The sequence below is a fragment of the Aquila chrysaetos genome, chromosome 17 (genome assembly GCF_900496995.4).
Source record: "Aquila chrysaetos chrysaetos chromosome 17, bAquChr1.4, whole genome shotgun sequence".
Taxonomy (NCBI): Eukaryota; Metazoa; Chordata; class Aves; order Accipitriformes; family Accipitridae; genus Aquila; species Aquila chrysaetos.
In genome coordinates, this window is record NC_044020.1 from 5,891,865 (window position 1) to 5,918,852 (window position 26,988).

General features: G+C 41.1%; 3 protein-coding genes across 3 annotated transcripts in view; 2 read left to right on the plus strand and 1 right to left on the minus strand.

Annotated features, from left to right (window-relative positions):
- Positions 1 to 6,981, plus strand: part of ALDH1L2 (aldehyde dehydrogenase 1 family member L2) — a 36,455-nt gene extending 29,474 nt beyond the window's left edge. The window contains 6 exon segments of the mRNA XM_030041070.2: positions 249 to 345; positions 1,834 to 1,932; positions 2,668 to 2,833; positions 4,094 to 4,199; positions 4,992 to 5,191; positions 6,214 to 6,981. Coding sequence (XP_029896930.2) covers positions 249 to 345; positions 1,834 to 1,932; positions 2,668 to 2,833; positions 4,094 to 4,199; positions 4,992 to 5,191; positions 6,214 to 6,269 — 724 coding nt within the window. The 3' untranslated portion in view covers positions 6,270 to 6,981.
- A 1,105-nt stretch (positions 6,982 to 8,086) lies between these two features.
- On the minus strand, positions 8,087 to 14,699 carry NOPCHAP1 (NOP protein chaperone 1). Its single transcript, XM_030041073.1, has 4 exons — positions 14,606 to 14,699; positions 13,272 to 13,358; positions 10,370 to 10,506; positions 8,087 to 8,744 (listed from the first exon to the last, which is right to left on the minus strand). Exons 1-4 carry the CDS (start codon positions 14,673 to 14,675, stop codon positions 8,562 to 8,564), a joined length of 477 nt encoding a protein of 158 aa, XP_029896933.1. The 5' UTR covers positions 14,676 to 14,699; the 3' UTR covers positions 8,087 to 8,561.
- A 2,416-nt stretch (positions 14,700 to 17,115) lies between these two features.
- The window catches only part of SLC41A2 (solute carrier family 41 member 2), a 56,573-nt gene continuing 46,700 nt past the window's right edge, over positions 17,116 to 26,988 (plus strand). Inside the window, exons 1-2 of the mRNA XM_030041426.2 lie at positions 17,116 to 17,371; positions 25,241 to 25,981. Of these exons, the coding sequence (XP_029897286.1) occupies positions 25,427 to 25,981 (555 nt within the window). The 5' untranslated portion in view covers positions 17,116 to 17,371; positions 25,241 to 25,426. The remainder of the gene's footprint in view (positions 17,372 to 25,240; positions 25,982 to 26,988) is intronic.

Consider the following 26,988-nt stretch of genomic DNA (forward strand, 5'->3'; position numbering starts at 1 on the left):
TACTCTCAGCAAAAGATTCATAAATAAAGACTGCTTAATCTAGTTCTGAAGTATCTTATTAGCTATATTGTGCATGTAGCAGTAATAGAAAAGCATAACTACATATGGTTGTTTACATTTATGTAGAATTTACTAAGTCACTATTGGAAAATAAAGGTTTATACAATTTCACTAGATATGATTGAAAGGAAATAGTGAAATAAGCTATTTAAAAGTTATTTTTATATGATTATTTATATTTTTCACAGTGCAGCCACTAATCTGAAGAAAGTTTCTCTTGAACTTGGTGGTAAATCACCATTGATCATATTCAGTGACTGTGAACTTGACAGAGCTGTAAAAATGGTAAGGTTACTTCCAAGTAAAATATATTCAAAGCCTTTGTAATACATCCTCACAGTACTGCAATATACTGCCAAAAACTGCAGTAGGGAGCCCTTGCATGAAAAATCATGCAGTCTGTTAGAAAACAGACTCTTTTTCTACAGGATGTTTCTTTATGCTAGCACAATTAAACTGTTCATGCTGCACCAGAAAGGCAGAGATCAGTACTACAAGAAATATACATTAGGAAATACAACAAAACAAAGAAATATAGCTGGAAAGTATTTTCACTACCCAAGTTAACACATTAAACTTGATTTGTCAAAATCCGATACTCAAAAAAAAAGCGCTTAAAAAATAAAAGCCTGAAAGTGAGTTAAAATATACATTGAGCTCCTTATTGCCATATAGTTCTTAATTCACCATCAATCATCATAATCCACCTTCCCAACCCACCATAATGTGTTTAAAGTTCATAAATAAGATGTGCAAATGAGAAATTCAGTGGATTTAAGGAGCTTATTTCCTGCTCAGGTAATCTAATTCATCAAAATGACAACAGATGCAGTTTGCTCACTAAGAGGCAAACAAAGGTCTTCCACACTGTACTTACCCAAAGTGCTAATTCTGTGAATTCTCTAAACCAGCATAAGCAGCTACTGCTACCAGGAAGAAATCATGATACACTTTCCCTGTTTTTGGAGTGTCTTTTGGCAGGATGAGAGTCTGAGTGACTGTACAGTGAAGTATATGTGGAAAATAATAAAAGCTGAAACTTAGTCAGCACACTCCTTGGCCTCACCACTGTTCTCAGCTGTAGAAGTGAGAGGGTGACGCAGAGCTTGGCCTGAGCTATACCTGGCATTGATGGCTTTAAATGATTGTGAAACAATGCTTTTTTTGCCACACACTTGACACTAGCACATGATCCCAGTCATACCTACTAATGCCAAGACCCTAGGCCTTTGCAGCTGCCAGAAAACTGCATTTTAGGAATTTTATTTGTCCTGCTTTTCCTTCCCCCACCCCCCTACCGCCCTAGAAAAAACAATGGCAAGTATCAGTTCTTGGTAAACAAAAAGCCACAAACCACACAGAGTCTGAATCCACACTCGACATAGGAGGTTCTCTGCAGATTAGAGTTAAGCAATGTTCACCCAGTTACATGTGACTTTTGACTCGAGCAATATTGCTCAGTGGATTAGCACAGTTTTATATTCAGTGGTTGTGCTGCCAGCCCTCTTCTCTGTGACGCTGCAGCAGGTGTTTCTGTGGAACACTGATGGAAATGGAAAGAGCAGTGCTAATGGGTTCATCCTGAGCCATTTGTCTCCATGGAAGTGTTTGCCCGTTATAAGATTAGTCTGCTTGTTGCATTGATGATGTTTCTTCACATAAAGCATTAAGCTTTGAGGGTCACAAACACAGAATGCAACCCAAGGGAACAGAGTGAATGGGAAACTGAACAAAAGGATGCATATAAATATTAATGTTTTTTTCCCTGATCAGGGTATGGGAGCAGTATATTTCAACAAAGGAGAAAACTGCATTGCAGCTGGCAGGCTGTTTGTGGAAGAATCAATCCATGATGAATTTGTTAGAAAAGTGGTAAGATAATCAAGGACTAAAGTTTAAACAGATACTTTACTATGGCACAAAGATCCAGTATTTTTACAGACACTTGCATTTCTTCTTATATTCAGTTGTTTAATTTCTCATTATTGCTTATGATAGGCAATGCAGCTTCTTGGGAACCTCTTACAGGGTTAGAAGGAAGGCACTGAAGGGAGATATTTTCATCAGTAATGCACACATAAATGACATTGAAATAGATATTGTACCTTCAGTGATATTTCATATTTGACTAGGAAAGTAAGATGAAAAAAATTTCTGAACTTAGGTCAGTGTGATTGAAGGCTGCTGTGAAGTTTAAAAAAAAGGCATATTGGAAATGTAGCTAGAATAAATCAAAGGTTATTATTAAAAATCCAATAGTCACCACACTGTGCCACTGGAGAATTCATTTCTTTAGCTCAAGAACAGGAAATCACTGTCATAACTCATTTACCACTGGTAAAAGCTAACATTTTACATGCCTATTTTAAAAGCAGAAGAGAATGAATACAGGAAAACAGCATCATAAACTTTCAGAAGTAACCAGAGATTATCAAACATAAGACAAAGTCTCATTTTAGAAAGGGAGGAGCATTCCACTTTCTAAGAACCCAGCCCTTTCTTTGAGCCTAACTTCATAGCACAAAACGTGAAGTATCCCGAATCACGGGTCACTTTAACAACTATTTGCCACGTTATGTAACTTCATTCTCATTGGGTAACCCATAGGTAGAAGAAATAAAAAAGATGAAAATTGGTGACCCGCTTGATAGATCTACAGATCACGGTCCACAAAATCACAAGGCACATTTGGAAAAGCTGCTGCAATATTGTGAAACTGGAGTAAAAGAAGGAGCCACCCTAGTGTATGGAGGAAGACAAGTACGTAGACCAGGTAAAATAATGTTCAGAGGTGTTTGGAACTTTTACACTTTGAACAAAAGCCATCATGATTGTCTCTGCTGCAATATGTGAAGTAGCAATGTGGGAACAGTACCAGGTAAGCCCAAGATACCACTTGAGAACAGGGATTTCAAGTCTCATATTAAGAGAAGCTGTGCAACTGAAGCGTAACATATGAAATTGAATCAGAATCTAGTCTGTATGGAAATCTTTTGTTCATTTATACCTGTTGCTTGTGAGGCATTGAGGCTTTTTTTGCAACACCCTTGAACTGTGAGGAGCCATAAGTATAATTATATCCATTTAGATCACACTAACACTAAAGCTGACTGAGGAAACTACTAGCAGAGTTTGCGTAAGGTATTATTATCAAAAGCCTTTTTTGCTATACAGACAATATGTATGCTAAGTTTAGTGAGCCGGCATGAAAGCAACATTTTCTCATGGACATCTGTCCTATATCAATATTGAAGGAGAAACATTTGCATCAGAGTTTCAAAATATAATGACCGTATCCTTAAATAAAATGAAAGTAGAGATTCATAACTATACGAAATCAGTGTAACAAAACTAAATGGGAAATCTTATGGAAGGGGGCAGCATTTATATAAAATCTCTGAAGTTGATTTTACCCACTCAAACTGGAATACAGTCACTCACCAAGATGTAGGTGACCAGGATTGCTTGTGTATAACACCAGGACAGTTCTTGATTGGCAACGATGAACTAGCTTTTGGACAGGTCTTTACACCCTTCAGAAATGAACAGTCATTATGAGGCGGTCCCTTGCCTCAGAATTCTCTTTACTTCAGGACCCATATATCTTAGGCAAAGTTGCTGCCAGTTGCATGTTTTTTCATTGTTTGGAATATACAGATCTTTATGGCTACAGTCTATCTTCTTGTCGGATAACAAGAGTGGCCTCTGCGGCATGCTGTTACCTGCTGTCAGAGTGCAGGGTCTTCCCCTGAGGAGTCACCTGGGCTGCGGCATGCACACCTTCTGGCCTGGCAGAAACAGCCCATGTTGTTGCTCTGATCAATACGGGCCATTATTTTAACATTTTTCTGCTGTTTGTCTGGTGCTTCCACACATGCATTTCCGTTCATACTTCATTCATATCAATCCTGGTATTTTCTCTTTCAAGTCTCAATGTATCTATGACCTCAAAATATGGAAGAGAGACAGCCTGGACAATGCAAACTGTGAAGCGTTTTCGCCATGCTCAAATGATGCTCTATCCTCTGTTTAGGTTTCTTCATGGAACCCACTGTATTCACAGATGTTGAAGACCATATGTATATTGCCCAGGAAGAGTCCTTTGGTCCTGTGATGGTGATTTCTAAATTTAAAAATGGGTATGTTCTCCGCTGGTTACTGTTAGAAACTTTCTCATTTTCACCCTACGTGTAGAAATGATAGCATATGTAGTATGATTTTGTTAAATCTTGTAAGACCAGTCTGAATCCCTAGATCCTCTTCCAGCTAAATTCACAGAAAACACCCTTATTAGCAAGGGGTATCCTGCTCCATGTCGATATAGAACTAATGCTATTAGCAGTGACAGGATAGAATGCAACCGTAAGTGCCAGTTCTTAAATAAGACTTAGTATTCAGTGAAATGTTTTTACTGAAGTTGATGTGGTAATTGCAACAGCTTGATCAAATTACAAAATGTGTATTTTTTCCAGTGGAATCGCTTATTTTTCTCTGTCACAAAAGACCACATAGCATTGTTGTGCATTGTGTAACATTGGCACATTACTGTTGCAAATGAAAATCCCTCTGTGTATTTTGTAGACTGCTAGTTTTAATAGTTTTACAAGTATTTTTGTATTGCTGTAATCCCCAAGTTGTACCATAGCTGAGCAAAGTTGGTATGCATACTGCAACTTTTCCTTTGACATTTCTTCATGTAGATCTTAACCACTGAAATGTAAGGTTACACGCTTTACAAGTTGGAAGCAAGGGTATGAATTTCCATAGATCTGTCACATTGACACACAGATTAGTCCTTAGTAAGTTGTCCTTAAAAAGACTAACCGGAGAAGAGCGAGCATGGGAGAAGGTGCTTCAGTGACACTGAAGGCAGAAGGTTGCTAACACTTGTTTATTTTACCTACCTGCAATTAGATTTCTTTCCCCTGTAGGGATGTTGACGGCGTGCTGCGACGGGCAAATACCACAGAGTATGGCTTAGCTTCAGGAGTTTTCACAAAAGACATAAGCAAAGCTCTCTACATCAGTGAAAAGCTAGAAGCTGGAACAGTTTTTATTAACACATATAACAAAACTGATGTGGCAGCACCATTTGGTGGATTTAAGCAGTCTGGCTTTGGGAAAGATTTAGGTAAGTCATTCTTTCCCTCCCTCATTTCTCATCTGACAGTCCAAATCCATGAAAAAAACCACCTTACCTGTGTACACTGCCTCTAATGAAACGTGAGCTATGGATGCATTTCCTACATTCTTCCCATTACAGTAATCTAGTTCCTCTCCCATCCCTACGACTGTCCCACCTCAATACCTCCAGTTCAGCCCTTCCTGTACATTTGCTAAATAATGCTCCAGCATGCACAATATTCCTCTCCGACTCCTCTCAGAGCAGTCAAATTACAGCTTGTCCAGAGCTCCATACTGGCTACAAAATGCTGTCAAGCAGCAAAGGTATTGGCCAAAATCTTCTTTCCTTTCCCTGAGAAAGAACACTAATTTAGGTTTCACCTCTAAACTTGTAAGAGCATGGGAAACTTTTTTATGCCTTAAAATGTCATCAAAATTTGCCAACAGCCACAAAGAAAAATCTTTTCTTTTCAAAACCAGTTTTAGAAAAAGTGAAGTCTAGTCTGTCAAAGAAACTTTACAAGTCTGGACAGATCAAGCCTCCTCGCAAAGAAAAATGAAAGAAAAAATGTTTTCAGTGACACAACAGATTTTTGCCTTTGGAATCTCTAGCAAGTATCAGACATTTCCTGAAACCAAAATGAGTAATAGTATCAGGAAAAAAAAAAAAGATTACCAATTTTTACACAGCTTCTTTACCTAGAAACTTCAACATAGGCAAACCAAAGTTCATAAATTCAACTATGAGCCCCCAGTGGCCATCTAGAAACTTCTGCTGCTTCAGTCCCACCCAGGTGGTTTGTTAAATTCCAGCCCCTTTTTCTTTCCACTTGTTGGGTTTGGCCTCTTCTTGTCAAACCAGTTCTGTAAATCTCTGTGGGAGGGTAAGTTAATCAGTTTCCATTGTTCCTTAAGGACTCAAATATTGGCTAAAGCATTTTAGATTTTTTTCTTAATAATATAGTTAACGTCTCTGACAACATTCTCTTTTAGCTGCCATTCTAACTGGTGAATATTGTGTTTGTACAGGTGAAGAAGCTCTTCATGAATATCTCAGAACCAAGGCTATCACTGTGGAATACTAAAGTAACAGCCTCACTTGGAAAGTAAACTTTCAGCAGAGTTTGAATCTTAATGACTCCATGAAGCACTTCATACCAGGCACAGGATATGCTGTCTGCAGTGCTACAACTGAAAAAAACCCAAAACAAAACACCCATTTCGTGGCTAAGTTTCTATAAATCAGATCCAAATTTTAGTCTCGCTGACAGATAAAAGCATTTGGAAATTAACCTGAAGTTCTTTACATTATGCAGCAGCAGTTGTTAGCACAATCTCCCCCAAAAACCAAGAACGTGGTTTGGTTTTATTTTTTTAAATACAACTGAAGAATGAGTTCTCACATGTCTACTTCTTATTTGTGTGAACGTATTTACATGGCCATTATAAATCCTTAGTCATTAGGCTTCTCTAAAGTTGAACTAAAATATACTGACTATGCCATTTTTGCTATAAACCAGTTCAAGTTTTACAGTAGCAATTAATCATTCTGCTCTGGTGATTCTTCAGCAGTACAGAAAACCTTTGTGCCATAAGAAGTAAATCAATACAAGAAAGTGCACTTACTATGATCTTTGTATAGTACATACAGAGTTCGACATTGGTGTTAAACTATGCATATCAAGCTAAAGTTACTGAAAATATTTTCTATCTTTTTGTTGATACGAACGTGTGATCTGCCTGCAATTTGAAAGGTGGTTACATTAACAGATTAAAATCACTTTTTGTGTCTGTGCACATGGACTGTTATCACTGTTTTATACAGAATTATTATTACTTTGTATTTCATAATTTTTTTAATCTACAGGAAAATCCCTTGTAAAATGTCCGAGTTAAGATGTTGGCTTTCAAACTTTCTTCAGTTTGAAGAGTCTTCCTTAGACTGAGAGCTCATCTAACAAACTAAGCCAACTTCAGACCACCTGCTCTTCTTAGAGTGCAATGCCACCCAAAGCTTAATCTGATCTGTGGGCTGCCATTAAAAATAGCAGTCCCATTCTTTGATTCCCATCCTTCCCACTCCCTAAAATATTTTGTGTTGTAATCAGTTAATCCCAGTAAATCATGCCCCCTTCTATTTTTAAGAAGCCGCATTGTGAAAGAAAGACCAGAATCCTTGTTATTTCTTATCACAAATATTACAGAAACAGATATTAAAACTATAGCTTTAAGTATGGAATTCAAAATAAGTCCTGTAAATAACTGCAGGTTTCAAGTCATGACATTAATATCTGAGCAAATACAATATAGAAAATTTTACTTTAATGGTATAGAAAATATAAAGTTCCTTTAAGAAACAAACGATGACATCCAGGAGCATGGTAGATACTTCTGAAGTGCAGACCGATCTATGAAGGAAATACAACAGCCCAAATCATTGTATTTGATCAATCTGAGGTAAGTATGAATGAGACATAACTTTCACGGATTTTGGCTTCACAATTGTTTCAAGCTAACACAAGTACAGCCCAGCTGAAAATTCACCTTTTTATTCTCCTGAAGTGACAGTTGTCAACTAAATGGAGAGGACAGAAATGTGGCGGGGAAAGTAGGAGATGAAAAGTGTAGCTTAAAGCAATTGTAACACCACAGAGGCAGAGTTGACCGTGTAAGTCCTGAGGGTATCTGCGCTCCAGCCACAAATGTTCCAGACAGGAGCTAGTAACTCACCCGTAATGATACGGAGCTCAGTGCAGGCACAGAGGGTAAGTGATCCTTTGCTGAACTCCCTCTTGAGTCATGGCTGTCCTTACCCATGCTAGCTCATCTTGAAATGACCTCAGCCACTGCTTTAGTGTTCAACAGTTATTGTCATGAATGCAATGTAGACATACCTCTAATGTACTTTAAGATAATGTTTAATATTGAAGACATTGTACATAACACCTCACAGGACATGGAATATAAAAAACAAAGCTTTTTTCCCTAGTTAACTCTGTCCTGCCCTTGAAGCAAAAACTTCCAGCACACTACAAAAATCTTTCTTCAACAAAGCAACAGAACAATAATTTTAACTTAACTAGTTCAAGTACCCCAAATTCTAGCTGCTTTCTTAGTCTAACCTAATTTGAAGTTCATTTTCATGTTGTTTGATGAATAAAACCGTACTTAATTCTTCAGAAATCCAGCCTGCCTCAGTCATGAGTGGATCCTGAATTCTCCACCATGTAAACTATAGCATTTCATATGATCCTGAGGGATGATGCTACATTGGGAAACAAGGTAGTTTTAAGGGCCAAGTCTTCAAAGTAAGAAAACATGATTTGGGTTTTTGTTGTTTTGTTTTGTTGGGTTGTTTTAAGTAAAATAAAATTGATTTACTCATTCACTTTGCTGTCCAAAATTTCTATTTTGCCCTTTTCTCCTTTTTGTTTAGGAAACTTAATGTTGTCTATTGTCACTTCATTAGTTGTACAGTCATCTTCAGATTCTGATTCATCTTCTGAAGTTAGTATTTCTTCATCTGTATCAGAATCACTCAGTTCAACTACAGCCACATTCTGGAAAAAAAGACCTTAGTTAACACATTACACATTTCTATACCACTTCTGTCATTTGAGTAAAACATAAAGCAAACACATGAAACAGCCTACTACCACAAGAAAACCACAACCACAATTAGAAAGACTTTTGCGTTCTCCTAGGATTATGACAAATATCATGAACAGATTCCTAAATATTTAAATTGTAATTTATATTGCCCTGTAACAAATATAAGGCCATCTTTCTATCATTATCAAAGAGAGAAATGAGTCGAAAGCTGAACTCAGATAGTCTAAATCAGGTACTTAAACTGACGAGCAGGAGGTATCAAACTTAATTTTCAGTAAAGAATTCAAATGAAACCATTTAGCGTATAAGTGGTCATGACACATATACAAACGTGTGTATATATATTTATTAATATAGTTCATATCTTATAACCTAGTAGTGTTCATGGCATTACAACTACTGCAAAATAGTAAGTAGTTTAAACCACCAGGATATTTTTTGAAGTAAAAGTGATCGTATATTTCCATATGCAGAGCCACGATTTTTAAGATTTGGTTTTCTCTCTGAAAATATCTGTCTTAAACTGATAATCCCCACCACAAAAACTTCCCATATACAGCAAAGCAAAATACAGGAATTTGAGATGCAAATAAATTTCTTCAGTGATCTGCAAATAGCATTAAGCTATTAATCACTAGGTCTCCTTGTTTGCTTATTATAAAGCCAAGATACTTGTCAGACACTGTCACACGAAAAATCTTTAAAAAATCCTGTCCAAGTTACCCATTCCACTTCAGCATACTGAAACAAACAATTTTCACGATCCACTTTGTTTTCTCACTATTTAGTTGGAATTCTTCAGCATATACCAGCACTGGACAACCTACTGCATGTAGGCTGGGTACAATCTACAAGAACTCTGAATCCAACCGGTGCCGAATAAATTGTTCTGACAGCTCACACCAAACCCCAGGCTGCCTTATTTCTGCCTTTTATCTTGTGGGTCTGCAGGCCAGAAGGCACTTGCCTGGGACATGCGCATATCGCACGCATCACCCTCATACTAAAATTTTCTTACGTAAGCATGTGGCTGCAGCACTTCAGTTAAAAAAGAGAAAGAAAATATTGATGTGAATGTAAATAAACAGACAAATACCAGCCATAAAGGATCACAACAACACTAACAACTTTTCTAAACCCAACACCTATAGCCAGTCCTAAAAATACCTACAAAGCACAGCTGAAAGCCAGTTATTAACTCTTATACTAAAGCCTTCTGTTATGCCTTTCTACGCCTTACGTTATCCAGTTTCTAAACCAAATTACCCATGAGACATTTAAAATACAATTTGTGACTTACTTTTGATTCAGAGTTGCTGATTCAAAAGTATGTCTTATTCTGGCCTTAAACTACTTCATCCCCAGTCATTAAGTTCTGCAAGTATGAAAACCAAGTAGTAAATTTGAACCAAATAAGCATTTTTATTACATCTATGTTTTGAATTTACAGATCGCAGACTAAGATGGTAAAGATTTAGGCTTATCTATCAAATTAGCTCATTCTAAGATCAGAGAATTATTTTAATCACATCTAAATTTAATTTATAAAATAAAAAATATAGAAAGTATTTACCATTTCTATAACTTTTTCTGTTGCAGTGTCTAGATTTTCAATATCAAACTGATGAGCCGGTGCTGTTACCATTTTTCTTCTCAGCTCATCATTTGCATGGGCCATCTGCGGTAAAAAGCTCTGTACTCGGTCCAAAACTGAAAAAGAAATAATTATCACATGTATATATACAAACAGATGCCCATTAGTTTATACATTTATACCTCAGAAATCTGAGCATTTAAACGGATTCCATTTCAACTGTAATTTCCAGCTGTCTACCATATTTAAGATGCTTTAATAGAAGGATTTATTACAGTATTCAATTTTCCAAGACACAAACAGCAAAAAGATATAAAATCTATTGGTCAGCATGTGGTGCAGGAAGAAATCACTTCAACAATTCCATTTGGATTCTTAAAACAAAATGTGACTACTTTACAGAAAACTTGCTTGTAAATTCCATGGTTTTAAATACATCTTGAGTACCATCTTGAGAAACTTCCACATCAGTATTATCTCCAATGGAAATATAATTATGTCCTCCTTTCTTCCCTGTTACAAAGTATAGACTGAAGGTCTCAAAGAAGATGGAAAAATTAGCTGTGGCAGAGATGCCACAGATGTCATGCTACACTAAAGAAAGTTCAACAATTATCAGTAGGGGCTCTGAACTGAAGACGGTGGGAGAGAGACGGATGCTCTATTTTGAAGCATAAAGCACTTATCCGCTACAGAAATATCCCTCTAAGCTCAGTGAGACTTCCCAACTCCAGTTTCTTCAAATAATCTTTGCTCCACACATGCAGATGAGCCAATCACCGGTTTCATTCTCCGTGAGTAAGAGGTACTATTCCGAGTGAGCTCCACAGAAGTCTAACAGGTATAATCTACCTTTGAAACACTGTCATCTTTGTTGAGACTTTTATCCAAGAAAACTCAATGTAACAAATTGGTTTTTGTATTACTCTTTAAATCTGAGCTCAATCACAAAATAAAAATATAATAATTTGACAGGAGTCTGTTTTAAATTAAATGCTTTTATACACCAAATATTTTATACTGAGACATTACTTCTGAAAAGAGATAAGAAGCCCAGATCAGCAAAAAAGCAACAACTCTATACTGGAAAAGAACAATCTGAGACTAAAGAACTGTCGTATATTTTAATGAAGAGAAAAACTCCTGAAGATACACTACTTTCAAAGAATAACAATTTTTACACTATGTCCTCTTATGCACGGAGTTACACAGAAAACAATGTTAGCAACCTATATGTAGCTTAGTCAAAGGAAGAAGGAGCATAGCTCGATTAAAGAAAAAAGTTTTCTTAATGCATTCAAATTAATTTGTTATTAATGAATGGTTATATGATCTGGCTTACTAATTTTGCCAGCACACTCATTAAAAATAAAGTTCTGAAAGTGATCTCCAGAAATTGCATCAATTTGAAAGCAGCTGACTAAATGAAGACCAAAGGTACAACCTGGTGAATTCACTATATGCAGACAGCAGGAATATTTCTGCAAGGAGAACTAAGTCCCTAAAACTTACAGCTGTAACACCCCTAGCATCGCAAAATCTAGCTTTGCAGAAGCAGCAGTTACATGATTAACCTGTGGGTGATGTGCAACAGCAAAGGAGGACCTAGCACCCATCAAAACAGAATGCAAGAATTTGTCCCGTTACTAATCCAAGGATAGCACTGAAGCCAAAGTTTTGTCACGGATGTTACCTACTACTTGACACTGTTCCAATAACTAAGTCCTACTGTATTGGGTCTGTGTGGCAAGGTTTTGGTAGCGGGGGGGGGGGCTACAGGGGTGGCTTCTGTGAGAAGCTGCTAGAAGCTGCCCCTGTGTCCGACAGAGCCAATGCCAGCCAGCTCCAAGACAGACCCGCCGCTGGCCAAGGCCAAGCCCATCAGCGACAGTGGTAGTGCCTCTGGGATAACAGATTTAAGAAGGGAAAGAAGTTGCTGGGGCACAGAAACTGCAGGCGGAGAGAGGAGAACATGTGGGAGAAACAACTCTGCAGACCCCCAGGTCAGTGAAGAAGGAGGGGGAGGAGGTGCTCCAGGCGCCGGAGCAGAGATTCCCCCGCAGCCCATGGGGAAGACCATGGTGAGGCAGGCTGTCCCCCTGCAGCCCAGGGAGGTCCACGGGGGAGCAGATCTCCACCTGCAGCCCGGGGAGGACCCCGCGCCGGAGCAGGTGGGTGCCCAAAGGAGGCTGTGACCCCATGGGAAGCCGGCACTGGAGCAGGCTCCGGGCAGGACCTGTGGCCCCGTGGAGAGGAGCCCACGCTGGAGCAGGTTTTCTGGCAGGACTCGTGACCCCGTGGGGGACCCACGCTGGAGCAGCGTGCTCCTGAAGGACTGCACCCCGTGGAAGGGATCCACGCTGCAGCAGTTCATGAAGAACTGCAGCCCATGGGAAGGACCCACGTTGGAGAAGTTCATGGAGGACTGTCTCCCATGGGAGGGACCCCACGCTGGAGCAGGGGAAGAGTGAGGAGTCCTCCCCCTGAGGAGGAAGGAGCGGCAGAGACAACATGTGATGAACTGACCCCAACCCCCATTCCCCATCCCCCTGCACTGCTGGAGGGGAGGAGGTAGAGAAAATCAGGAGTAAAGTTAAGCCCAGGAAGAAGGGAGGGGTGGGGGGAAGGTGTTTTAAGAATTGGTTTTTATTTTCTCATTACCCTACTCTGGTTTGATTGGCAATAAATTAAGTTAATTTTCCCCAAGTTGAGTCTGTTTTGCCCGTGATGGTAATTGGTGAGTGATCTCTCCCTGTCCTTATCTTGACCCATGAGCCTTTTGTTATATTTTCTCTCCCCTGTCAAGTTGAGGAGGAGGAGCGATAGAGCAGCTGCGTGGTGCTTAGTTGCTGGCTGGGGTTAAACCACGACACCTACTTACCATTACTCCTTGGCATCCTAACTGTCTGTAAAGTTGTGGCCTTCTTGCTGCTACATTTTGAACTAATCAACAAAGTTTCTTCCAGCCCTGGAAACAAAAAAGTATTTGAATGTTTACCTGTCTCAACCACAAATGTCACATTTTAACTGTGAGGCTCTCTTCTTGCTGCTACTTTTCCACCTTTCTACCACAAGACTAAATATGAGGATTCAACTGTCTCTGCCTCCAGGAATTCCACTCTGCTTTCCAGCAAATACTGTTTCTTGATGGTTGTTTGGGGTGCTTGTCTCAGTATTTCTGTATGTAGTAGGTAGCGAGTGGCTAGAGCTTGCTACCACAAGAGGCTGTGAAAGCAGACGGATCAGCGAGTTCGACACAGAATTAGACCAGTTCAGGGCAGCAGAGTCATCATCAGGTACTAAAAGGACTGAGCAGGAATGTACCCCCTGTCATCCCTACCCCTACAACCGCAGACACTGGGCAATTACAAGGACAGGGAGCACACAGTCCTTAAACTAATGAGTTCTCTGTAATTATCATCTGCTATTGCAGTTCCTGGAAGAAAGAATACTGGGCTATATGAACCACTGGTCTGACCCTGCAGGTCACTTCTTACAGGCTCCCACTGTTTTCAAAGTCTTTGTCAAAGATTTATTTAGTGATAGGTATCAACACACCGAGAAACTACCTGTAATACCCCCAGCAAAACATAGCGAGGTAACAGCTAGCGTGTGCTAGCAACACTGACTGAAATCCCTTCCCTTGTGCGTGTGACTGCGGTGGCGACCAATAAAGGGATGCTCATGACCTAAAGTAACTATTTTTGCAAAAGTAGCATCGTAAAATCCGAACAATGTAGGGAAAATCTGCGTTAATTAGACAAGCCAGTTCTTAGGGCCGCCAACACAGCCATCGGCCCTTCACCCTTAACTGAAGTGGAGCTTTGTTGCTTTTTAACATTTTTTTTCCTCACAGAAATATCGTTACGACTATGGGTGCTACTTTAAGGTTTGTTTGGGGGTTTCCCCCCCCGCCCCGTATTTACTCGAACTATACCAGCCATGCCTGGGAAAACGGTGGCTCTTCAAACCACGCGAGGTGTCATAACAAGTGGAGGACTACCAGCCAGGCGGCCTGAAAAGCCCCCGAGGCCAGAGCCCGGGGGTTCCCCACAAGCCGAGCCCACCCCCCCGCTCCCCAACCTCCCGTCCCGGGGGGCGGCCGGGCTGAGCCGCGCAGCGCCGCTCCCTGCGGCCGGAGGAACCCAGCTCAGCTTGGAAAGCGGCTCGGCACCTCTCGGCCGCGGGGCTCTCCCCCCGGGGGGGATCGCTCACCTCCTCGCCGCCCCACCGCCAGCAGTTCCCGAGAGGCGGCCGGGCCCGCCGCTCCGCCGTCCGCCGCCATGCGCCGGACCGAACCGGAAGTGGGGGCTGGCCGGGAGCTCGGCGCGGCGCGGCGCAGCGCCCCCTGGAGGGCGGGAGGAATTAGAGCCGCCCCGAGGCGGCGGCGGGGTGAGGGGCTCGGCCGGGGCTCCCCCCGCCGGGTCACCGGCACGGGCACCTACACAGGGCTCACAATCTGCGTTAATAATGCAGGAAGGAAAACGATTCACGTTACAGAGAAAAAAAAAAAAAACTATTTTTAAATCTTTACGAAACGACTCGGCATGAAAAGTCCATCTCGTCACTTGGAGGAGAAACAGGAGCATGAAACCGAGCTGGAAGCGGGCAACACTACTTGCACGCCTGCCAGCAGCTGCTCCTCTTTGAAAACTTTCCCATTTTCGCCGCCAGAATTTGGCAAACCCACCTAACATTAAATTGCAGACCCTGAGGGGAATTTTAATTATCGTTTGGAAAAGAAACTTGCACAGCCGTCAAGTTCAGTTGACACTGGCCAACCTGTTATTCAAGATTTGTTCTGCAGTTTTCGTCCCTATCTGTTTGTCCCCTAGACGTTGTGAAAACTGTAAAAAGAGAACTGAATGGTTCATAGGGGATGAGACGGGGAGTCCAAGCCAAAAATGAGAAAAAGTAGTAATCAGGTAAGTGGTGTTTATATGCCCTCATTGCAAGAAAAAACACAAGAAAAAAAAAAACAAAACAACAAAACAGATCCCAGTATCTTAGACATAACAAATACCAAGGAGTAAGAAGCAAACCTGCAAGGCCTCAAGCAAGAGACTGCACTGCTCTTTTCCTGACAGACCGGCCCAAACAAGTGTCCTCTGCCACTTTGCCAGGCCGCCTGCAGTGCCAGGTGCATTCCTCTGAATTTGCTCCCTGCTTTGCACCTTTCTACTCAACTGTGCTCCAGAATTCCAGTTTCCCAGAAAAATCCCATTGCTAGCCTTGACGACTGAAAAGTCTGGAGGACTGAGGGTTTTGCCTTGGGCCCCAAAAGTGAGTCTTTCTGAATTTGCACACAGCCTGAAATAACAGTGTGTCAACCTCAAATGATATATTTCATCCATGGGTATTACATGATTTCAGTGGAGGGAAGGGCATAATACTGTCAAGAAACCTGTAATAGAGAGCGATGAAACAATTGCCTAAGATCACCAGGCAAGCAATTAGAAAAGCCAGAAATAGTACCCTCAGGTGCTATTTCCAAACCCCAGGTTTATAGTCTAACCTGTTGGCAACAGAGGCAGACGTAATCTTTATCTGAGTTGCAAGGTGGCCCAACTATGTACCCAACACTGCCTAACAAGTGAACACACACGAGGCATGGATATACTAGGGTAGGGGGACAACAGCATCCGTAGCCCAAATTCCCGATAAATTCAGGCTTGAGGCAGCATTCACCACTGAACTAATGGCTCTGAGCTTTGGGCTGCTTCATTCAATGCAGTACCGACTCCGAGTTCAGGCCAATGCTGTATATTCCGCTATTGTAGGGCAGATTGTTTTGGCCCCAGTGCTGCAAATACATTCTCCTGTGCTTAAGTTTCTGATTTTTCACACGCCCCCACAGCAGCTAGCTCCAGTTTATGGCAGACACTTGGTGACTTGCCCATGCCATCTTCTGTTCTGTCTATAGAAAGGAAAAGAGATGCTGTAGACTTGGCTGCTGTCACTATAGATAAATACCGCTTCTCTTTTTTTCCTCTTTCTTCCCTTCCACCTTCCACTTAAGGCATCCTTGCTACTTCAAAGTGTCGAGCAACAATCAAGGAATAATTCTAGTAATGATGATAAATGCACAAATTTAGCCGGCTTGACTATTTTAGCGTATTTCTATAAAGTGTGTCTCAAACCAAGGGTTTTGAGGATTGATTAAAAGGGCCCAGCAAGGCCTTGACTCCGATTTAATTTAACACAGGCAGCTGACGCCAAGGGAGTTACTCGCAGACTCACATTTAAGCACTCGGTGTTGCGCGCAGGGTATACAGACCAGCTGGGCAAGAACAAGAATATTCCAACTGACCCAAATACTTAAAAAACTGGGTTCCTGAGGCAGCTATTTTTAGCCAGGTGGCAGGAAAGAACAAAAAATGTCCTAGTAGCCAGCATTCTGGCCTCGGTGACTCCTGTGCTAGGTCGCCAAGAAAGCTTCTGCGAGTGGAAGCAAGGGCATCGCCACCGCCTGCCAGTTTTCCCCAGGCTGCGGAGCCTCGGCCGGGCCCCTGCGGAGGGAGAGAGGGATGGAGGGAGGGAGACGGGGGCCCGGCTTCGCCCCGCGCCGCCACCGAGCCCCTCAGGGACCCCCTCAGGGCGGGCGAGGAGGCGTCAGCGGGGAAGGGGAAGCCGGCGGGTCCCCTTGGGCGCGGGCGGCGGCGGCGGGAGCCGGCCCCGGGGGCGTCGGGCCGGGCTGTGAGGGACGGCGGCCCCGTCCCGTCCCGTCCCGTTTTCTCTCCCCTCAGCGGCGCGGGGCGGCGGTTGGCGGCGGCGGCGGCGGCTGCTGCGCATCACGGGCCACATCATCGCGGGGGCTGCCCGCCCTCCAGCCGCTTCCGCGCCTGCTCAGTGGCGGCGGCGCTCACCTAGCTCCGGAGCTGTCACCGCCGCCGGGCTGGTCCCTCCCTCCCTCCCTCCCTCCCCGCCCGCCGCAGCGATGGAGCGGGACGGCGGGCCGCTGCCGGCATCGCCCTCGCTCAGGTGAGGGGAAAGCGCCGACCGAGGCGAGGGGTGGGCGCCAGCGATGGCGGGGGGGGTGGAGAGAGGGGGCCGGGGCGGGCCGGCGACCTGCCGCCCCGGGGGCGAGGGAGGCGGCGGGCGGGAAAGTTTCCTCACGCGTGGCGGAGCGGCCGACAGGCGCCGCCCGGCCTGAGGGCGCTGCCATCCCCCCCCCCGCCTCCGGCAGCGCTGCGCCTGCCTCACCCCCAGTGCCGGGCGGGGAGGAGGTCCGCAAGGGCTGCGGGGCAACACCGGACCGCCCGTCCGCCTTCCAGGCGCGGGGCCGGCCCCGGCCGGCGTCCCCCCGCCGTGGGCGGTGTGGCTCTCCCCTTCCCGTTCCCCCTAGTCCGGGCCCTGAGGCGGCCGCCCCTCCTCGCAGCCCTCCTCTCACCCGCATCCTCCCGCCCCGCAGCCGCCCTCTCCGGCGCCGGGGCTCCTCACCGGCCCGCCCGGGCGTCCTGCGGCCGGCCCAGGGGTGCTGAAGGGCGGTAAGGCCGCCCGGTACGCTGCGCTCCTCAGATCCTCGGAGCTCTTTTCATCGTGTGCGCATAAATACGCGCTGCTGCAGGTAGCCTGGACAATGAGCCTTTTCTTTGGTTTCCCTGTGCGTGAGCGAGGTCCAACAACATCTCCAGCGGCCCTCATTCCCTGGCACTCTCTGCATCCCTGTGTGCCTGCATGTCTGTTCCCACCTTTGCACCCATAAAAATATGCCAGAATCTGCCACCGCAGATGCAGTTGGTAGACAAGCGTGGAACCTGTACCCAAACAGCACACATACAGACTTAAATGATCATCCTCTTTTTTTTTTGTTTACAAGCATTGTAATTAACATGTGATGGTACATTTTTATTCTTTCCGTACTTTTCTGCCAAAACAGGAGCTTTTTGTGATTTGCTCTACTTTCTACTCTGTCATTAATTCTCAGTTAAGCTCAAGTTCTAGCTGGGTCTCTTTCCTTAATTTCAGTGAATATTATAATTTCCTCTCCTCCCACCCCCGCCCCGCTGTCCAGGATGTGTCTTCTTCACTCACATTTGATCCTAGATTATAGACCACACTACATTAGCTGGGCTCTGATAAATGGAACATACAAAATTAAATAATAGTTTAGTCTTAGAGTCAGGAACAAAACATAAATACCTGAAAAAAGTCTGCTCAAACATCTTTTCTAGGTAGGGTCCTAGCAAGCTTTAGTAGACATCCGAAGTTATCCTCACTTTACCAGTTCAGTAATGCTGGTAAAAAGATGAGAGCAGGTGGGAAGACCTGTTTTGGCAGCATTCCCTATATACACTCCCTTAAAGAGATTGTGAAACAGGAACCATAAATACTACAGTGTGACTGATAAGACACTTCAGAAGGAAAAATAACAGTGTATCATTTTCTTTTCAAATACCTTAGGATATTATCCACAAAAAACAATGTGAAGTCTGTATCCTAGTGCCTGAGTTAATAAGCAATTCATCCCTCCTTGGTAATGACAGTAGAAACCTGTAATCAGGGTCCCAAATAGTACAGTTAGGACTCATCCTGGCAAGTACCTATTGGTTACTTCATCTAGAGGATGGCATTAGCTCTTGTATTTCAAACTTTCCCACCTGCTTTTGATGGGCTGGATGTGATTTGCCTGGTATTTTTCATGTTGGTGTTCCGTTTGGGTGATTTTACAACCTGACCGCATTTCACAGCCTTGCTACCTTGTTTCTGGCTCTGTTTTGGTCTCTTCTAATTGCATTGCCTTGAAAGTGTAGAGGCAAACCAAATCTTTTTCCCACAGGTGCTTTTTCTTTCCTTGGGGCCAAAATCGAAAGCTGCCGTGTTCAGGAAGTGGAATGCAGCAGTCTCAAACTTGTCTGAAAACTGAGCCTGAGGCTGGCAGCTCTTTCAGTGTCTTATATTCAAGAAGGCATCTGGAGGTTCTTTAATCTGTTTTTTCCTCCTCGTTATTTTTGCTTTTGTTTCTTTTGCTATTGATTTAACCTACAACTGTCATACAATAAACACCATGTTAACCAGTTTACTGCATAATATTTAAGAAATGGTATGTAATGCCCATATATCTGCCTTGCATGCAACATTTGTTAATTTTCAGCATGTTTTCCAGTTTTTAGTACTCAGCATTAAGTATCTGGTATAAATAATGTTAGCCGAGGATACCACCTTGGGTTCCGGATTCTACAAAACGGTTAATGATAATACAGTCTGTTTGTTTACTCTCTATAATGCTGAGATATGATGTAGCCTTTACTTTCTACTGATATGTCCACTACAGCAATGTAAATAATTAGCCACAGCTGTGATAAGGATGTCAGTGTGATACTGGGAACTTGTATGTATACAGGACTCAATAGTGGAGGAGGCTGTGCAGATTCCTGTATCACCTGTGTAAATCTTATTCTGAACTTACAGAAGACCCCCAAACCCTCAAATTTCAAACTTTACAGAATCTCAGAATTGTTGAGGTTGGAAGGGATCTCAGGAAATTTCCTATTCAGCCACCTCTGCTCACTCTAGGGTCAAGTAGAGCAGGTTGCTTAGGGCCATGTTCAGTTGGGTTTCAGATATTGCCAAGGATGGAGCCTCCATAACCTGTTTGGACCAGTGTTCAACCACCCTCATGGTAAAAAAAGCTTTCTCTTCTGTTTAAATGGAATTTCCTGTGTTTCAATTTGTGCCCCCTACCTCTCATCCTTTCATTGAAAAGAGTCTGGCTTCATCTTTGAAGACAGAAAAAGAGTCTTTGAAGCCAGAAAAGAATCCAGCTTCATCTTTGCTTATTATGGCAAAATATTAAAGCTCAGTATTTCACTGATGTTTCGTATTACTTTCCTGACTCCCTTTCCAAGTCTTATTCTTGAATTGAGAGGTGTTTTTCAGACAGGCATGTTTAAGCTATTGTATTTTATTGTGGACTACCTAGAAATGCAACGTAGAGATTATTATTGCTTTAAAAGATTACCTGTAAAAAAAATGTTTGCAGCTTTTAGGAAAAATTGGGTTTGACTGTGGTGTGATTAGCTTTGGATCGTGTGAAAGCCCTCAGTATTATTTAGATAGATGTTATCTTTTGGTTTTGTTAGCCACACTCTGAAAGAAATCAGAAAATTAGTTTTCATAGACCTGGACTTTGACAAATATTTGTTTTAGCCTGTCATAATGTTGGCTCTACAAAAGTTTCATACTTGATGATTCACCAATCTTCCCCCTTCCCCTTTTTTTGAAGGCTCTTAAAAAAGCATGGTGATCTAATTGCTAATTGTTTTCATGCCTTAAATAAATTATCAGCAGTCTAATCACTATATGATCAAATCTATCTGTAGAATCTCGTCCCTTAATCCTGCTAGCGCTAGATGTTCTTTAAACCCTGGGAAAGTATAGAAGCATCTCTTTCCCATGCTCTTGAGAACTGAATCATGGGTGTGTCTGAAGCAATGTTGGCAATTTGTTTGGGTACTATGAAGAGCCTTCTTGGTGACTCTTCCTGAACAGTTACATTTTCTTTGCCATCTTCATCTTTCTCAGATGAATCAAGACCAATCAAGCCAATCAAAGGTGAAGGATGGAAAAATGTGATAATGATCAGGTGTTCAGTTTCGTAGCTGAAGTATCTGAGATTTTTCTGAAGCAGCTATCCGTTTCCAAAAGTCAGCATCTCTTCCAGCTCATAGTCCTGTCCATTTTCCACATCGTATATACTGTGTCCGTGTGTATTTTTTAAATTGCCGTATGCATCAATTGTATTAATCCTTCTGGGTAAAATGGGTTTGTTATCTGTTGGATTGCTAAGTGTCTCACTTTTCAGGAGCACGTCTTCAGCAAACAGCAGGGTATGGCTGTATTTCCTATTTGTTTATGTTTGCAGGACTATTTGTTTATGTTTGTTTATGTTTATGTATGTTTGCGGGACTGAGAGAGGTGAATAATACACAGTAATTGTTATGTGGTATGAAATTTATGAAGGAAAAGAAGAAACTATTAAACATAGGTACTTAGGAGATAATAAAGAAGTGGAAATCATTATGTTCATAGTCTAGGCATAGCTCATTGTTTTGCTTGTAGGCACAAAGACAAGGTGTCCTTTCATTTCGTTTATAGCATGCCAGGTATGATAAATTTGAGGCTGCTTCCTGGGTTCTCAAAGGATCTTTGTGTCTCTCTTTTCTTTTTTTTAGTCCTTCACCTTTCTCTGTAACCTCCTGATTATATGGCAAGAAACCAGATTCACTTGTCTCCTCTTCCTACAGAAACTGGGCATGGGGTTTTGGAGATTTTTACCTCCTTTTCTTCATATGAGTTACTCAAGTAGAACTTGCTTCTTTAGCTGACCATATATTTTCTAGACAACACTATAAAATTGGCATTGTTCTTGTCAATGATAAAGCTTCTCAGGAAGTTCTTGTCCCTGAGATCATACTGTTCCTTAGATGGTTTGCTGCATTTTGCAGGTACAGTCCCCCCCCCCCACCCTCCCCAAAAAAAGAAGTACAGCAATATTAGCATCCTGTAACTCAGGATAAAATTATTGCATCAGATGACATTTGGAGAATTATCTTTGTTGGAACAGGTTTTCCGAAATGAATAGTTACATTCAGAAGGCTTCATAGTTATCTCTTCTCTGTATGCTCTGAGCAAGTAATTACTCTTCTTAAATTCTCATCTTTCAGCATTTACTATTAGCTCACTTTTTGTCATTCCAAGTCTTTTTGGTACTTAAAACATAAATGACTGTCATCCAAACTGCTTTGTACTATTTCAATTGTTAGCTGTCCATGCCAGCCTCTTCCTCCCTTTGTAACTTGCTGCTTGACCGAATCATTTTTCTGTTACTCTTTTTTTTTTTAAGTGCCATTTCTATTTGTTAACACTTTCTCATATTAAATGAAACCACAATCTTCCCAAAAGATTTGTTTCTTTAAAAGAAAAAAAAAAGTTAAAAACTTAAAAGGAGAAAAATCCATATGTTAGAAAGATATAGATAATTAACCCAAATATTTTTGGCCAGGGTTCCAGACCAATGAATAATTTCCGTGACTCACTGGTCTAGCACTCTGGTGATGTGACTGGAGGACATATTGGAGAAACCACAAAGAGAGCCAGACTCTGCCTTGTTAAAGCTATTGGGAAATAAAATCCTTCATTTTTTACTCCCCGCCTCTCCTAAAAAAAAAAAAAATACCATCACCCCTCAAAAAAACTATTGAGTTTGTGTGGGTCTCAGTACATGTCTTTCATCATGGACACTTTTACCTCTTAATTCTACATCTCATTCTTGAATGCTGTCATAAAGTTTCTCTAATCTAGATGTTTCTTGTGACCAGCTGAAACTCAGCTGGCTAAAGTGATGCAAAGCTTTTCCCTCTGCAAGCTTCCTAAGTAGTGTGCCACTTCCCATTGTCATAAATCAGTTGGCAACCTTCACCACCCTAGACTGTACCCTTCCTGAAATTTTAATTTTCCTTAACTTCCATGAACTTCTCTTGTCTTGTATTCCTCTTAATCCTGTTATAAAGCTCTTTGCTGTTGTCATTAGAAGTTGATAATAGTTAGGTTGATAGTTTAATGATACATCTGCTTCTGATTGTCTTTTTTTATGCACCGTTTCTTTTCTTTTACATAGATAATGCCAGCTTTGGGCCAGGAAGAAACAAAATTGCCTCTTTTTGTTCCTTCTGGAGCACTTAACAGAGCACCATTTTGGCCTGTGGTTAGAGCTCCTCTGGGACAGCAGCAAAAGTTGTTTTGTTATTCTTAATTAAAGTGTGTGAAAAACCAGAACTGAGGCCTAGGAGTTTTTATGCACTTATACTAAAAGGTTCAACATATCACAATCTGCTACAGAGTGGCAAAAGATATTGCAGGAACCTTGGTTACTTAAATTCCTCTGTTGGTCTTGTGGAAAAAAGATTGCTTTTTCTTGCAAAACTTGACTTCTTTCTATATCAAGCAATAAACTCCATTGTCATTTTTTAAATATGTGTTTCTTGGCCAGAGCTCCCTTGGATAAAGCAATTGGTAGAGGGAAAATCTTCATGTTGCTTCTGAGTCATCTCTTCACTCAAAAAACCCATAACAAGTAATTCTGTGAGCAGCTGGACTTTTGAAGTTGATTTGCTGTGGCCATATATGAGTGAATTATCGTAACAAATGTTTGAAGATGCCTTATAGCAAGGGCACAAATTTGGATCTCTTATAAGGCTGTTAGTTACTAAAAGCTTTGACATCTCTACTCTCTGATTGCTCCAGAAATACTGGATGACTTAAAAACATTGAAATGGAGGGAGGGAAAGTATAGGGATCATAACATAAATGGTATGATCTTAGGAGCTCAATTTTCTTAGGAAACATAGATTAAAAATCCTCCAACCCTAAACTATTTTTAATTCCTGCAGTCTGTAAAAATATGTTTTCACAGCTTTGCATAGATACAGTGTCTTGAGCTTGTGGAGTTGTGTTATCCCACATCATACTGGTGTAGTCTGCCTGACCTTTGTTTCTTTGTTTATGCCAATCATTTGGAGTCTAGTAATAAATACCAAAGTCAACAAGGCTCCAAGTCAAATTAAGACTGTTCTTTCAGTAAATTACCATAACTGTTATCACAACATGAAAATTGAAGAAGAGGAAGGTAAAGTGGCTTCTGGTGGAGAAAATACCAAATGACTTGAGACTGCCAATATATCATTGTTTAGTTTTTTATCATGATGGAAATTTCAAAGTAGAAACAAATGCACATTAGATCACATTAAACATAAAAGGTAAAAGACTGTATTTGCATGATTTGCAGAAAGCAAAACAAATTGACCACATCTAGTGTTAATATTGATCAAATAATTATATTGTACTGGTTACTAGACGTTAGAATAACCTATGTTTCAGGAAATATCTGCAACCTACACCTCATACAAAATTAAATTAAAATAAGATTTTTAATACCTTTGTTTTAATTATCCTCTTAACCTTTTTTCTAGTTTTAATTAAATTTTAATATGCCATATTTATGAATCCAGTACTGTAGGTTTATTTTTATATTAGACTAATTTAAACTATTTTAGACTAATTGGTCTGAATTTCAGTACTGTTGTAGTTCCTTGATATTGTATTATTTTATGAAAAAATGTCCAGTTTTATTATGTATATAGTAGCTCTTTATATTTAACATAATTTGTATGTTTGCTTCAGGGAAAAATCAGTTGTTATGATTTTAAATTAGCCTGCTTTTGAATTGTGCATATATTGGTTTGCCATCTTTTTATGGGGATGGAGGGCAGGGACTGTCAACACATAAGGCCTTTGCCACCCAGAATATTGCTTTAGGCTTACTGCCTCTGATAACGTTTTGAAAGTTGGGGGATTTTTCCTTATTTTTTCTGGGCTCCTTGCCATTAGCATAGAGTGGGAGGAACAACAGTGGCCCTGCAGCGCATCACGTGGGTTCTATTTGTCCATACCCTTGCACCTTGCAGAAATACTTTTCCCTGGGGACCTGCTGCCTTCAAGGGCACTGAAAGTCTAGGGCTACACACAGTACCTGCCTGAAGACTTTGACTTCCTGGGCTTCCAGAAGGCAAAATCTAGGCCCTCACCAATTCACTCACAGTCCACATTGCTGTCACTTTCTTTCACTGAGAAGTACACTGGTTTGTGAAACTTCCTCACCCACCAACTTTCCCTTTTTACCTTCTGATTTCTTTCAACTTAGGCAGTTAAATGTCGGAGGAGATTGGCATTTCTACAAATACTTGCTTTGGAAAGATACTGGGTGATCTGTAAATTTAAACCAGTATCTTGTGTCTTCTGAAGAGTTAAAATATTTTAAATCTTGAATATATGCTTTTTACTTTTTTGCAGATCCAGTCTTGCTTATGGAATTGTTGACGATCTGAGATCAATGAAAAAACATTTTTGCATGCAAAAAAGGATCATTTTGGTTTATCTGTTTTAAAATCAAGTGTGGCACTCGATGACTCATCTACAAGATTTCTTTGCTGACATCTGAAGAACAAAGTGCTTTTCAACCTGTACTTCTGTAGCACTATGACTAACTGTAAAGGCAGATCTACTGTCTCCAAAACAAGTAGTAAAGTTCATGACAGAGAAGGTTTTGTAAACTGGACCATAAATCTTAATACAATTCAGTCTGATAAATTTTTGGGACTGCTTTTGAGTATGGTTCCTGTTGTTTACCAAATAAACCAGGATGAAAGACACAAAAAAGTGAATGGTGTCTGGCAAGATGGATTACAACCAGCAGGACACAATTTTAATGTTAGATCTGAACAACACACAGAGTACCATCACTTCTCAGAACTGGGTTTTCATGGTAGTAATGGACACAGCCCATCTAGCTGTAGCCCTAAATACGATAATTTTACCAGTTATAATTACTGTGATGGAATGGACACTTCAGAAACAGATGCCATGTTGCAGGAAGACAACCTATCCAGTGACAGTAATGAAGATATCATTGTGGAAGGAAGTAGAAAACAACCCAAAGAATCTAGTAGTATTATGGCATTACAGATACTCGTACCTTTTTTGCTAGCAGGATTTGGAACTGTTTCTGCTGGCATGGTTTTGGATATTGTACAGGTTGGTATTTGCTTTGAAAGATGTTTTTTAACAGGTAGTCTGTGACGTTTATAATTCTAATGTGTGATATTGTAGATATTTACAATGTTGGGGAATAATTAGGCCTGTGTATGGTCCTGCTGCTATGAACTCCTTTTCCCCAAACCTCGTCTTAAACAGTTCCAATGTTTAATTTGGAGTCATTCAAGTCTTGGTAAGTGTTGTCGCTTAGCCACAGTGAGCTGGTGAATAAAACTGTTACCTTCTGCTTTAACTAAGGACAGAAATATAGTAAGGGTTCAAAATTCTGTTGACACTAATAAATGTGTACATAGTCAAGTGGGAGTTGTAATTAACCGTGATGCCACGATACATAGGTGTTTAAAAAGATTAGAAGTATGTATTGCATTATCTCATCTCCTTGTGTGCTTCAAGTCTATGCAATTTCTGAAATACTATGTAGATTTGGTCCGTGATAATGCATATGGTATATGAAAACATGCATTACATTCATATGTTATATGAAATTTATACGAAGTGATTTAGAGCTTTTTTGAATATTCAGGTGTATGTAAGTGACTTTTTTGATATAAAATTAGGTATACCAAACACTTGGAATTACAAACATTGGTGGTGTGAAGAGGGCTGCAAAGTCATGTGCCCCTTGAAATATAATTGTAGTAGGTCCAGAGAAGCCAGATTATCTTGGTATGTGGTAGCAAATTTAACTGATGATAGTTATTCAGGGCTAAGATAAAATAGAACTTCCTTTCAATTTTAAGACTGAAGTTTAATAATATTTTCAAAACCTGTTTTGGAGTATTATATCACTACGACCCTACTGACATGGAACATTTTTAGGACTGGTTTCTAGTTTAACACAGCGGTAGATGTCAGCAGCATTTCGGTGGAGTTAAAAGTAACAGTTGCCTATGAAATAATTCTTTGTGCCCTGATATGTGAAGAAAATTCTGGAGACAGTAACAGTTAAGAAAGGTTTATTGAAGTAGCTTATTTTCTTGCCTTCT

Excerpts from the sequence above, each read along its gene's own strand:
- NOPCHAP1 (XM_030041073.1), bottom strand. The coding sequence starts at position 14,675 with ATGGCGGCGGACGGCGGAGCGGCGGGCCCGGCCGCCTCTCGGGAACTG. Across the intron at positions 13,359-14,605 it reads GGCGGTGGGGCGGCGAGGAG|GGCTGGAAGAAACTTTGTTG; the intron begins GTGAGCGATCCC and ends TTTTGTTTCCAG. Across the intron at positions 8,745-10,369 it reads CAGAAAAAGTTATAGAAATG|AATGTGGCTGTAGTTGAACT; the intron begins GTAAATACTTTC and ends CTTTTTTTCCAG.